Raw genomic sequence first — 14,568 nt, forward strand, 5'->3', positions numbered from 1 at the left:
TATAGCTAGCTACTAAGATGAAAGCAGAAAAGGGCTACTTAATTTAATGGAAAAGGACCTACATTTCCTCAACTGCCTAAGGACTCTAAAACCACAGCTTCCTTCCTAAGGAGACAATCATCTAAATTCTATGCTGACAGCATTCGGGTTTCCTAATGGTCTACAGAAACAGCTACAAAGCTGGAGTGAGGGCTCAGGCTCACAACCAAAGAGCGGAAGCTACACATCCAACAGACATGTTTTCTTATAGCAACAGCTCAGAATCTCAACTGCTGACCAACCACAAACCACACAGGACAAACACTTCATTAATGGCACAGACTGGGCTCTTGTGCACCAAAGGTTTCAGCTGTTCCCGCCTCCTGGATGAAGAAGCTGCTCCTCAGAGTTAGGGCAGAACGTTTTACTACCTGTGTTTTGTTCAATATAGAAGGTGGCTTCCAAAGTGTAATAAGGAATTAGCCTAGTTTAAGATTCTAAGTCCTCTAAATATTCTCATAACAAGACTTCTGGGCCACTGGACAGTAGGCAGCTTTTCAAATTCTACAGGTCTACCTGTGTCTATAATACACAAGTGATAGGTCAGGAAGCTGGTTAAAATGGCAAGTCACTAAATCATGGAGAAACCTCTGACTAACATTATTTCTTCTGTACCACAGTGCCTCATCTATAAAATCTAGAACAATTTATAAAATTGGTGTGATAAAATAAGGTAATGTGGAAACTGCAGTACAACATGTATGCATCCTGCTAAGTGTGCCATTAATCCCAGTGCTTGGAAGGCAGGCAGAACTCTGTGAGTTTCAGGATTGCAGGGCTACATAGTAAGACTCAGTCTTAAATATGTGTGTAGGGGGTTGGGGAGAGGGTAAGAAAACGTAAAGTATACTAAATATCAAGACACTGGGAGCCAGTTCATGTACAAAGATCACTGCTCTGGGGCTCAGTTTTATGGGGAGCATATCTAGAATCCAGGAGGAGCATGGGAAGAAGGGCCACGCACCAGCTCAGTGTGACTTAAGGAGCTACCCTTGCTCCCTGGGAGGAGAAAAACAGTCAGGCATATCTCAAAACATAAAGGGCCAAATAAATGCTTTGGTTTTGTTTTGGTTTTTAGTTTTGGTTTGGTTTTTTTTTTTTTTTTTTTTTTTTGGAAACAACATCATTAAAAGGCTCAAAGGTTTATTGTTTGGAATAAAGTCCCTAAAGATATTTAAATATAAAATGTCAGGGCTCAAGAGATAGTTCTGCAATTACGAATACTTCCAAGTTCAGTTCTCTGACTCATGTCAATGGCTCACAACCACTTGCAACTCCAGTTCCAGGACACTATCTTCTGTCCACCATGGTCACCTGCACACACAGAGCATGTACACACATACACACAATCACTCACAAACTTAAACTCATATTCTCATACTTATACAACCACAGACATACACTCACACACTCATACATAATAAAAAAATAAAAGTAACTCTTTAAAAAGCTAATGTAAAATGTCCTTTTGGAAATAATAAAAGCAGGCAAACAAATCTCCTGAGAGGTCAAAGCCATTCTTTTTTTAGTTAATGCACTTTCTCTCTCTCCTTAGCTAATACTCTCTCTCTTTCCTGAGTGCTCTCTCTCTCTCTCTCTCTCTCTCTCCTTAGCTAACACACTCTCTCATCTTAGCTAACACACCCTCTTACCTTAGCTATCACACTCCTAAGCTAACATTCCTCTCTTTCCTTAGCTAACTCTCTCTTCCTCTTTCCCTAGCTAATACTTTTTCCTTAGCTAACACACGCTCTCTCTCTCTCTCTCTCTCTCTCTCTCTCTCTCTCTCTCTCTCTCTCTCTCGCTCTCTCTCTCTCTCTCTCTCCTTAGCTAACTCCGCGCCCCGCCCCCTAGCTACTAACACTCTCTCTCCCTCCTTCCTCCCATTCTCTCCCTCTGGATAGCTACTGCTTTTATTAATTTCACTGAAAAACTTTTAAAATTCAAAAATACATTTAAGTCATCCCTTTCTGATGTATTTTCTTTTCTAACTTAGGTTATTTTTCCTATCAAAGACAAACAGAAGTACCTGAACAGCCCAGTGAGGGGGTACTTGACAACAATAGAAAATCTTCAGACGTTCCAGTACAGATGTGGTTTTATCTTCAAATTGGTCTGCAAGAGCCTAAGAATATATATAATAATCATAATCTGTATGCATAATTTTTAATGTAAACAAGTTCTTATTATGAAGTTACTCAAATGCACATATAAATAACAAAGAATTTAAGTCATTTTGTTAAGGTTAGAGATGTATGAAGTTTCTTTTAAGTATTTTAAAAACTTGAAATTTAATCAATACATCTATAAATATGGACATTTAAATAGTACCAGGAAAATTTTTAACTAAAATTTCTTATAATAACTCTTTCAAAGAACTAGCATTATTACTAAAAAATTTTCATTTTCTCTAAGAAAATTGTCCTCTACTGTATTTATCTCCAACATAATGACATTTTGACAATGTCACTCTCCTGCATCAATGACAGAGTGACTATATGAACAATCCGGGTTTTTCCCCCCTCGGGAATTAAGTAATGAGGAAAGGCAGGTCTATCCAATTACAAACAAGTATTTTCTCATTCTTCAGCAAGAGATGTAAGGGTGGGCATCCACTCACGCAAGACCATCCGTACGGTGCAATGGGGCAGCTGCAAGCTGTGTAACTGAGGAATTCCTACATGTCCTGAAATTCCCAACCTGGTAATGAAAAGCAGCTCCCACAGACTGCAGCAAGCAGCAGATGAGATGACCACGATGGCTCTTTGAAAGCAGGAACCCAGGCCAAGTGCAGAGTCAAAAGCTGGCACGGTACAGAAAGTAATCAAGTGCCTGGCCATCCAAAGTTCACACACAAAATGTCGCCTTGAATACACACATAGTTTGAATCCTAGACACATGGACAGCAGCTCCATGACCACAGTCTTCATTAGGTTTGTACTCTACAGGCTTTTTCTAGTATCAGACTTTCTTTTGGGGGTTAGGGGAAGACCTCAAGATGGGGTTTCTCTGTATAGCCCTGACTGTCCTGGACCTCAAACATCCTTCTGTCTCTACCTCCTGAGTGCTGGGATTAAAGGCATGAGCAACTCCTCCACTCTTGGTATCAGACTTTCAAATGTGAATTACTGTGATTTTTTTTCCCGCAACGATCAAGTTATTGGTAATGTCTTTTTTTTTCTTTCTTTCTTTTTTTATTGGGGGGGGGGGAGGGCAGGGTTTCTCTGTGTAGCCCTGGCTTTTCTAGAGCTTGCTCTATAGACCAGACTGGCCTTGAAGTCATATAGATCCACCTGCCACCTGCCTCTGTCTCTTAGTAACAGGACTAAAGGCATGTGTCACCATACTGGGCTTAACATACCTTTCTTAACTTTCTGACTCTAACACACAAAGCTGTTTGAAGACGGCAGAGCACCATGCAACAACGATGGCTCACATTAGCATATGGAAGTATTGCTGTATTATACCTGTGTCTTCTTTCAAGTTGTTGCAATTTTTACAAAATTAAATTTAAAATTTAAAAATAAATTTGAGAATCAATAATGAACCTCCTCAGAAGGAAGATAAGGACAGGAATCTAAAGCATCCTGACAAAATCCTGCCGTGATTTGATATGAAATGTCCCCCTAAGGCTGATGCGTTTGAGCATTTGGTCCCCAGCTGTGGTGTACAGTATGGAGAGGTTGCAGAACCTTTGGGCCAAGAGTGCTAGCAGGCAGCACAATGGGAGCAACTTCTTGAAAGGTCTATCTGCCTTTAATTCTGATCTTAGGGCTCTCTGCTTCTTGGCTGGCCAATGACAATAGCCATGCTCCCTGAAGCTCCCACCAACACAGTCTGAGTTGTTCTCACTACACCTTCCCTGCCACAATGAACTAACATCTCTGAAACCTGGAGAGCTGCCTTTGTGAGGTATTTCATTAGAGATAACGAGAACAGGAAGGTATGGCACAGGCACCACAACTTTGAAACCGTGGCTCTCTGCAGCGTGCTAGGGAGGACATCCACTCGTTAGTTCCATGTCTCACAGAATGAGTTCACGTGTCAGAACAAATGCAGTAATTCACATCACGTCTTGGACAGCCCTAGATTCTCTTCAATCACAGTCAGTCAGAACAAATTGAGACATAAGCACACTCCTCAAATATCTTGGACAAAGCCTCCTGGCCTTGCTTCATAGAAACTTAATAGCAAAAGGGTTGCTTGCCTCTACCCAGGCCGTTTCACTGAGGGGCAGAGGGAGGGAGGGAGGGAGGGAGGAAGGGAAGGAGAGTAAAGAAGTACGACTTCCGGCTGAAGACATATGGCCACAATACATAAATAAAGATCACTGAATTCCTTCATGTCAAAAGAAAGGGTTTGGTTTTTTTTTTAAACCAACATACCACTTTTTCAAAAAGGAAAAAAAAATAGTTTTTAACTTAATAAACCTTAAATCTAAACGTAGCATATACAAGTTACCAGTTACAACAAAATCCATGCTGTTTGATGATATGATGAGGTACCATGAACTACTCGGTAAGCAGCTCATGGTTTATTAATAATCAATGCTTTGTGCATTCAGATACTTCTGGATGGGCATCTGTGTCTGATGGACTTGATGCTCTCTGAAGCAGCAAAGACCACCAAATAGAATAGAGTCAAACGTCTACACAGGGCTCCTCAACCTTCCTGATGCTGAGACCCTTTAATGCAGTTCCTCATGTTGTGGTGACCCAACCATAAAATTATTTGTAATGCTGCTGCTGTTATGAATGTAAAGTCCTGACATGTCACCGCTGCACAGGCTGAGAACCACTCGTGTGCGTTCCCTGTAAGAGCTGAACTGGCCCCACTTGTAATAAAGACTCATCTGGCACCCGAGTACCTTCTTCCTGCACAGAATAGACTTCTTGCTCTCGTAAGCCTGACAATCGGCTGAGTAGCATTTAGCTACCACTAAAACTAAGAACATTAAGCTAACAGACAAAAAGGGTGGAGGCACAAGTGCTAGTCCCTCCACTGAGTTCCGAGTACTTTTTTTGATTTGCTAATTTACTAATATATCCTAACAAATCCTGCCATTGTTTGAGGTGAAATATCCTCCAACAGCTCATGAGTTTGCACACTTAAATCTCCAGCTGGTGGTATTACACGGGGTGGGTGTGGCATCTCTGAGGCAAGGGCCCTAGCTGGCAATAGTGGGTTACTAGATTTTCCGAGCAAGTTAATTAATTTTTATAAAGTTTTGAGATAATTCTACCATATTCAAACAAACTGGAATCCTCACAGGCTCCGTCAATAGGAAAAGCAGAGCTGACATTACCAATGACCTGAATTCTCTTCCAGGTCTACCCACAAAAAAAGGATCATTTAACCTCAGGGCATTCACCTATGAAAGGATTTTAAAAGTAGTTCTTGCCCCTTCAGCAAATCTCATGAAAGCTTTGGTAGCTTTATGGTTGTTTTAAATCTCTCTTCATTTCTGTAGCTTTATTTACTGTTTTGCCTTCCATGGGTCCCACTTGTGTGCCTCTTGCCTGCAGAGCTCAGGGCATCAGATTCCATGGAAATGGGATTGCAGATGGTTGTGAGCCACCACGTGGGTGCAAGGAATGGCAGCAGGGTCGTCTGCAAGAGCAACAAGTGCTCTTACCCACTCAGTCCCATCAGACACTTAAGATACACTGGTTGTTGGTACCAGTTACTAATCTCAAGTATCACGTATATTCACTGGGAGCAAAACCAGGTGTCCAAAAGTGGGGCCTCCCCACAAACCACAGGTAACCCAGCAGATCTCAAACTTTTCAGCATCCTCCTGTCAGCCTTCCCAAATGCTGGGCTACAGATACACACCACTGCACCTGCTTATTTTCATTTTGATTACTTCCTTTTAAGGACATTTCTCCTAAACTCCTTCTAAAAGCAAAGTCATGGTATAGATGGAGTCCCAGGCACCCACCAATCAGAACAATGCCCAATCTCCAGGAGCTGCAGTCTCGTGGGTCAGAGTGAATGAAGCTGCAGAATCAAAGGTGTGTCTCCCCTTTTGGTGCTGTTTTCAGTAAAGAATTTCCCAGAAAACCCTACAGAAGATCAAAACTAAAACTTAAAGTTAGCACAGAGAATGATTTAGTTCATGAGGCAATTCTGCACCAGGTCTGGTATAATTTAAACTTTATGTGCTTGCATCTGAGTGTATGGGCACACATCTTCAAAGAAGCAGAGCTGACCCAAAGGGCCTCCCCTGTCACTGAAAGCAATCCATTCTCACTAGAAGGATATCAAAGTGTCTGGACTTTCTGAAGAGCCAATAGAGACTAGCTGATAATCTAAAAGGTCTGACTGATCACATGCCAGATCACCTTTGATTTGATTTGCTGTGCAATCTTTGTATAAGCAGGATAGAACTTATTTTTAAAATCTGAAAGAATGTACTTAACCAAATATATCAACAGTCAGGTGAAACAGCTTTCTTCTCTTTGACAGGAGCCTGAACTTAACTGTGATTTACAAATCGAGCAATCAAGTAGACTGCCACTCAGACTCCCAAGGAAAATGAAAGTCTCTGTGGGAAGGAGAATTACAACTAAAATCTACCAAGTTCCAACAGCATCCTTAAACCTACGTTAAGCCAGTATTACATAATAATTATAGGATGGCACCTGTGAGAAATAGAAAGTCAGGTAAAAATCCCAAGACTAGGGTGCAGGCGAGTGGCTGGACAACTTCTTCTAAGCCTTGTATCATCTCTTCTTGGACAATGAGCAGACTGCGAAGTGAAAAGCAGCCTCTTGCTGGAGGAACACTGAGAACTGTGCTTGCCCACTCTTCACTGCACTCAAATCCATAACACGGAAATCAGGACTTGTTCCGCTGCTGTTGCTGGAAGAGCTGGAGCCCCCTTCATGCTTCCACAGTGAAGGCAAACCAACAGGGGAGCCTGGGGAGCCACACGGGTACCCACTTCCTTAGCCACACCCTGGGTCAGCACTCTTAAAACTCTGACTTCAAGCTCCTTTGAATCTTCAACGTTTCTGAGAGACTGTAAAGGAATTTTGTTTTCATGTACTGTCATCACCACATTAAGCTGGATGGAACAGGACTGAAGACCCACGCATGAGTACCTAGAACTACAACCATCCAATACTGGACAAAGATGCCAAAACACTGGAGAAAAGGCAACATCTTCAACAAATGGTGCTGAGAGAAACGGACACCTACATGAAGAGTGAAATTAGCCTGCATCTACCACTTTGTACAAAAACTAACTCAAGATGGACCAGAGATCTAAATATGCAACCTGAAACTGCTAGAGGAAAACAAAGGCATACCCTATATAGGTACTGGAAAGGATTTTCTGAATAGGACCCCAATCGCCCAGGAATTGAGGCCAACAATTAACAAATGGGACCTCATAAAACTAAAATTCTTCTGCACCAATAAGAAGCAATCAGGTGAGCAAAGAGGAAACCCACAGAGAGGGAGAGACTCTGCCAGCCGTCATCTGACAGAGAGTTAATACCCAGAATATGGAAAACAAAGCAGAACAAAAACAAGAACCAAACACCCCAAACTTAAAAGAGCAAACGACCTATTCGTAAAACAGAAAAAATTGGGATCTGAATAAAGTTTTCAAAAGAAGAAACAAAAATAGGTAAGAAATATTCCCCCCCAAAAAAAATCTATTCTCATGAGGAAGAAAAAGCTGAAGAATGATAGCAAAGGCTATACTTTAGTTTTTCAAAACAGTAGAGTCTGACTACTGTCTTAGTCAGTGTTCTATAGCAGTGAGAACCATGACTGAGGCAGCTCCTATAAAAGAAAGCACTGACTGGCAGCTGGCTTACACTTTCAGAGGTTAGCCCATTACTATCATGGCAGGAAGCATGGCCGCACACATGCAGACGCTGAAGCAGCAGCTGACAACTACTACATCCTAATCTGAAGGCAGAGGAAGAGACTCTGCGCTTGACCTGGGCTTTGAAACATCAAAGTTCAGTCCCAGCGACATATTTGCTCCAGTAAAGCCATACCTCTTAATCCTTCAAATCATTTCAAATAGTGCCATTCCACGGAGACTAAGTGTTCAAATACATGAGCCTGTGAGGGTCATTCTTATTCAGACCACCAGCTACTGACAACTGTGATTCCACTTTAATATACTCAGCTAAAACCCACAGCATTACAGTGAACGGGATTTCCACAAGCACTGTCTTGATCCTCACATACTCTCTTAACCTGAACAGGCAGTAACAGTTACAGAACTCAGCCTAGAAGATTTCATGGGATGGAGTGTTTTTAATAGCTTGTCCTAAGTTTGTAATTCTCTTTGGCTGTTTACCTTCATATATGATGCTACATTTTCTTCTTTCTACATCCTGGCATCTGTCACTTCAAGGTGCACTATGATTTAGGCCCTGTCATTGGAGCCCCCAGTATAACTGCTTATAACATACAAACTGCCAATAACCGGCCAGACAAATCCGAGCAAGCCGCCTGACTCCAGCACACCGCATTTCTTCTAACAGGAATAGGACATGCCCTGAGCTCTCCTCAGAGCCCTTCTGAGCCCCTCACCGTCCCCTCACTGCCCCCCCCAACTTTAACAGCTCATCATTTAGCACTAGTGTTGGAAGGTCACCAATTTTTACAAAAATTAAAACATTCTTTACAAAAACCATTGTTTTATATATACATTTGTTATGTTAAATCATTTCCTTACTCTTGGGAGATGTAATAATTTCAACAAACACCGAAGCACTACACTGTGAATCAGAGGAACTGGCAAAAGTTCAGAGCATGAGCTAAGTGGCTCAACAAAAACAGCAAATTAGACAGACCACAGCATCACCCTGTCACAGGGCCTGGGAGCTGAGGAAATAAAAACAGTTTCTCCTGAAGCAGTGCCCTGCAGAGGCAGAAATGACAACTCTGCGTTCCTCGAGCAGACACACACAGCTCTCTAGGTAAGGTGGCACAGACGAGAAGATGAGGAAGTAAGCAGGCCCTGCAGCAGAGTTACAAACACCTCTGGCCTTTTAGCTCCACACCCCACTCAGAGAACGCTCTCGTCCTCTCACACCAAAGAAGGGATAGCCGAAGCCCAGGAGTTCATTCTTGGCTGCAGTGAGTGTGAGGCCAGCATGGATACATGACAAGATTCGGGATTACAGAGGTTAACTGCTAAGGTGAGAGAGCTACCAACAAAAGTGGCAAAGCTGTGCTTTGTGTCCAAATTCTAAAACCTGGAATCTAAATAACAAAAAATTTTAGTGGAATACAGGCATCCTGTCTCGCAAGTGCCATCTGTAAGCACGCGTTCCAGCAACAGAGGGGGTGGGGTGCCACCACGTTACCTGGGTCTGCCTCATGGCCCGCTCCACTCGCCGCGTGCTTCCTCTTTCAAGTTTTGTCCGGAGGATTAAGGCTGACGTCTGAATGGCCCAGAACTTTGGTTGTGAAAGTAAACACTGATGGAAAAGAGGAGAGAGCAGAGAAAAGGTGTCAGCCAGAGAGGCGGCTCTCAGAGGTACCCACCCCCAAAATCACAATGCAGCGAAATGCAGCAAAATGCAGATTGAGCCCCTAAGCAGACAGACAGACAAAGGGCTCTTCTCTTTTTCAACTTATATATAGGACATTAATTTTAATGTAGGCGAATCCTTTTAGCTGTGGTTAAAGTAGGGAGTCCTGAATGTTAGAGGCCCTAACTTTGAGCAGAATGCTTTCCTGACAGGAGCATTCTAAGAAAAACTCACCTCCAATGAAAGTTAGAATGTGCACATACTGAAACCGAACCCAGAGAAAGCCATGCCTGTCATTAAACAGAACTCAGGCAGAAACTTTAAATAGGACCAGCAGTGCTAAAACACAAAGTAAAGGTTGTGAGGGACACCAAGTGTACGGTGGCAACCGGAGGCCGCTTGGCATAATGGGCACACTTCACAGTCTCTTAGACAGCGATGGGGAACGCACAACTGTCCCTGAGTGGTCATCCCCTGAGAAACCTTCACAAACGCTCATTCCAAACCAAGGGGCTTGTTTCTCTGTCTGAGAGTTGATGCCGTCCTTCACCGCTGTGTCCAAACAAGCATTCGCTCGTCTCTAGAAGGCGTGTGAAGCACCCTACTCAGAATCCAGTTAGCCCTCCACAGTCTCCCTCCTCATTAGGAGCACCTGGGAAGCCTTTACAACTGTAAAAGTAAATACACTGCCAAGAGGAGGGGATCTGGGTGGGCATCCATATATTTTTTTAAAGTATTCCATAGGTAAAGCTTACGCACAGCCAATTTGAAGAACTACTAGATTAAAATAACACAAGTTTGTCTCTAGGCAAATTTATCTACAACTCACAATGTTCATTAATGACACCAAAGTCCTTAGAGCTCCTCATGGTTCCTGCCCAGCTCGACTCACCTGCGTCCCTCACTTTCCTGCCTCATTGGCCACTCACCGGGGGTGGCTTTGCCTTTACTTCTTCTCATACACGTATATAACGGAAACCCTAACTTTTTAGGTTAACATACAAAGAATAGGTTTCACCACAGTGTTTCCACACATGAGTGTAATTACAGTTTATTCTCTTTGGTTGCTGCCCCACTGTTCTACCCGATGGCCCCGGCCTCCTCTAGTTGCCTCCCTTCCTTCCCAAAGAGAGTCTCCATTCTATGTCTTAACACATGGGTCTCATCAGCCCTTCTCCCTCGCTAAAGATCTCTGCCTCCGTTCTCAGGGTCCCCTTTCTAGTTTCAAGACACCTGAATTCTAACCCTTAATCTAGACCAATCTCTGTACAGTTAAGAAAATGAAGATTACTACAGAAGCTGATAGTAGTATTTTGTCCCAAACAACTCTCCCATTTTATAAGATTTCCCAGCAACCAAATCAGACTGTTCCCTCACAGGTGAGACAACAGGAGGTCTGCCTTGAACTCTGATGTGGCTGTCAAGAAAAAAATATTCCCATTAAACGCTGAAAACAAAATGCCATCTGACAAATAGATATTTTAAAGGCTTGGAGAAAAGAATGGGCCAGGTAAGAACGCCACGGAAGGTGACTGCTCTCTGAGGAAACGCCCGCCCGCTATAGTCACCGTGCTGCAGGAGACGCAGCCGTGGGGTAAGACAACATGCAGCACTAGGGAAGAAAAGAAAGCACTCTTCACTCATGTGCTACTGCCTTGTGCAGGGAATTAGATTTATACATCTGCAATCAAGACCAACAGTGAGAACGGCCCACTGCCTCAGCACAGGTAGGAATATCCACAGCTTAAAAATCAAGCCTGTGGTGAACAGTAGTGACTCTGTCTTCACTAGATCCCAATGGAATCCCTGCTTGTAATCCCACTCTACTGAGGACCTTAGAAATCATGACCCACCCCCAACGTCTACGTCTGGATTAGCCTCAACTTAACAGCTCCTTGTCAGCAATTCTGGATGGCCTTGTCTACTCGACTCCGCTTTCACATGGGGAGTCTCCGGTGCTGCACCAGTTTGGTTCAGAGAAGAACTGGAGTTATGTGACTCACCTGTGCCCTGCAGCCTGCCTGGCACACAAGAGGTACACATGGAAGAGTAAAGGGACAGATGGGTTATGGCAGAGGGCCGAGTATACACAGGTGTAATTTAGCAATGGTGGTGTACGTAAAACTATAGCCCAGTCATCAGGTAGGAATTCATTCATGTCTGGTACTGTAAATCCAGCCAACTACGTGTACCTAGAGAGGTCATAGACCCTAGAGAACCTACTAGTGTCATTCTCTAAACCAACAGAGCTTCTAACTGCGCTCTAGAACTTATCCTCATACTCACTGACAAGTGTAGCTCTCATGCTCACCAGACAGGCTTCACTTTTGCAGGAGAAGAGGCTAGTACAGAGACCCAGAACACACCAAAATGCAGAGAATAAATGATCATGGAGAAACCAGCCCCAACTGGGACATCTAAAAGACTACCTACCTCTATACCTGGGGCTCAGGGAAGATGGTAGGAAAGGGGACCAAAGAATTCTAAAACCCATAGAATCAGGACACTAGCTAACTGTGAGTGTCTTCTACATGTGACAGGTATACATACCAACCAAATCTCAACACTACGGTGCATTAGCAAGCCCGGCATGATTAGCACACCAACCAGCACGTCATACAGACAGGGCAAGAAGCTTCACCAGCGACCCGGCAAGTCCTGCCAACAGCTCCCTTGAGAAAGATGGCCACCACTTTGAGACCTAATTTTTCTCACCTAAATGATGATAGGAATTGATCTGAGAATGCTTTCAGGTATTTAAAAAAGAAAAAAAAAAGTTATTTTTATAAAATTCCATTTGTTCTGTGGTAGATGACTTATCAAAAGGTTCCAAATAAATAAAGCTCCTTTGTAAAGAGACAAGTTGGTAGAGTGCTGGCCCAGCATCCGTGATACTGGAGTTTGAGCTCCAGTACCACACAGACCAAGAGAACCAGCACACAACTCTGTAATCCTAGCACTTAGGAGGAAACAGAGGCTCAGGCGTTCAAGGCCATTTTCAGCTACAGACCAAGTTCAAGGTCAGCCTGAGTTACATGAGAGCCTTTATCTCAAAAACAAATTCTTCCCTAAACTAGCCTGAGCCCCGCTACTTTTCCAGCCATGGCTTATGCACCCGTGAATAAATGGAATCAAAGACTAATACGTCATATTCACAGAAGGGGCAATGGAGGGAACGTAGCTGACTTTATGCTAATCCCACTTCCAAGATCCCAGGGACGCCTTGAGCACATGCTTGCCTATGCTGAACTTTAGCTCCTTGTACCTTGAAGTTAAATTCAATTACTTTAGATTCCATATTTACTGACTACCTCACAGTTCTTTACTGTTCAATGGAGGTGGCAGGAAATACTGAGAAACGCTTGCTCAGATGCCCACAAGAAAAGACTCAGGCTGCGCTCCAGCTCGGTAGCTTACACTATCATGCTTGAAGCTGGGGATCAGCCCTTCTATGAACAAATGCTCGTTACTATTATAGTCCAGTTTACATTCTTATGCTTGGAACTTTATTAGCCTGCTCAAGTCCCCTAAGAGCTCCAGTGTTTAACTTCTCTGGCTTTACTGTTTAGCCTTCTATTTTTATATAATAGATCTGTCTGAATTGATTTTTTTATGCAGCATGAACTGGGGGTTAGATCCCTGTTCTCCATATGAACATAAATTACCAGGGGCCACTGCCTGGAAAGTCTACTGTGCTGCAATACCTGCTCTGCCATAAATCTGATGAGCCACATCCGGACGGCTCTGCCCCACTGGCAGCTTTCTATCCATCTGCCTGTGTCCAAATATCTTATTTCAAGGTTTCCCAGGCTTTCAAGTGCATAAAAACAACCAGAGGGTGTGATGGAACCCACGTTCCTTGGCCTCACCCCACCCCGAGTTCTCTATCAGTCTGGTTCTGGGTGGAGGCAGGAAGACTTCACTTCTCAGGGCTGGCTGCTGGGGCTCCAGCTGCCACTCAAGCGCCACACTCTCATCAGCACTGCCTCGTGTGCTGCTTTACCCAGTACGGGTCTTCCAGCTCTCTTCCTGACTGCCTAAGAAATTCTTCACCTTTGTCTTTCTGTATGAACTGAAAATCAGCTTTTTAAAAGGCCCCCTTAGGTCTACCGCACACATCTAAAAGAACAAAATAGCAAAAACAGCAAAATCGAACAGCTGGAATTTTGTCAGGAGCTGCACTGACCAAAGCAGGCTGGTTTGCAGAGGCTGGAAAGGTTAAATACTGAATCACCCATGAACAAACGTGCGTCTCCTGGTATTCAGGTCCTCATTAATTTCTCAGAATGTTCTACAGATTTTACTGAGATCTTATCAATATTTTGGTAAATATAATTTCTAGAAATATGATAGAGATTGGCACTATTACAAATAGCATCTTCTCTTCTTTTCGCGTTTTAACATTATGGTAAAAAAAAAAAAAAATACGCCAGGCGTGGTGGCGCACGCCTTTAATCCCAGCACTCGGGAGGCAGAGACAGGCGGATTTCTGAGTTCGAGGCCAGCCTGGTCTACAAAGTGAGTTCCAGGACAGCCAGGGCTATACAGAGAAACCCTGTCTCAAAAATCAAAAAAAAAAAAAAAAAAAAAAATACACAGAACATAAAATTCATCACCAAATCAGCTTTTAAACACACAGCTCGGGCTGGAGAGATGGCTCAGCAGTTAAAAGTACAAACTGCTCTTCTGAAAGTCCTGAGTTCAAATCCCAACAATCACATGGTGATTCACAACCATCCGTAATGAGATTTGATGCCCTCTTCTAGGGTGTCTGAAGACAGCTACAGTGTACTTAAATAAAATAAATAAATAAATCTAAAAACAAAGCAAAAAACAAAAACCACAGTTCAGAAATGTCCAGTGTATTCACTTTAACATTCCCTTTTTGTGCAATCTCCAGGATTTCTCTCATGTGCCACTCGAATCTATACCATTAAACGCCAGCTCCCATTCCCTCCCTCTTCTAAGGCTGAGGAAGCAGCATTACTTCTCGTTCCTGTGACCTGGCCACTCTTGGTACATA

At 43.2% G+C, this 14,568-nt stretch overlaps 1 protein-coding gene across 3 annotated transcripts in view; it reads right to left on the minus strand.

Annotated features, from left to right (window-relative positions):
- Ttc27 (tetratricopeptide repeat domain 27) overlaps nucleotides 1-14,568 on the minus strand; it is a 156,535-nt gene that overhangs the window by 97,158 nt on the left and 44,809 nt on the right. For all 3 annotated transcript variants that reach the window (XM_021186245.2, XM_021186244.3, XM_021186243.3), the window contains exons 10-11: nucleotides 9,378-9,491; nucleotides 2,069-2,164 (exon numbers count right to left, since the gene is read on the minus strand). In XM_021186245.2, the coding sequence (XP_021041904.1) occupies nucleotides 2,069-2,164; nucleotides 9,378-9,491 (210 nt within the window). The remainder of the gene's footprint in view (nucleotides 1-2,068; nucleotides 2,165-9,377; nucleotides 9,492-14,568) is intronic.

This window comes from Mus caroli, unplaced genomic scaffold, assembly GCF_978045245.1.
Source record: "Mus caroli unplaced genomic scaffold, Mus_caroli_1 scaffold_18, whole genome shotgun sequence".
Lineage (NCBI taxonomy): Eukaryota > Metazoa > Chordata > Mammalia > Rodentia > Muridae > Mus > Mus caroli.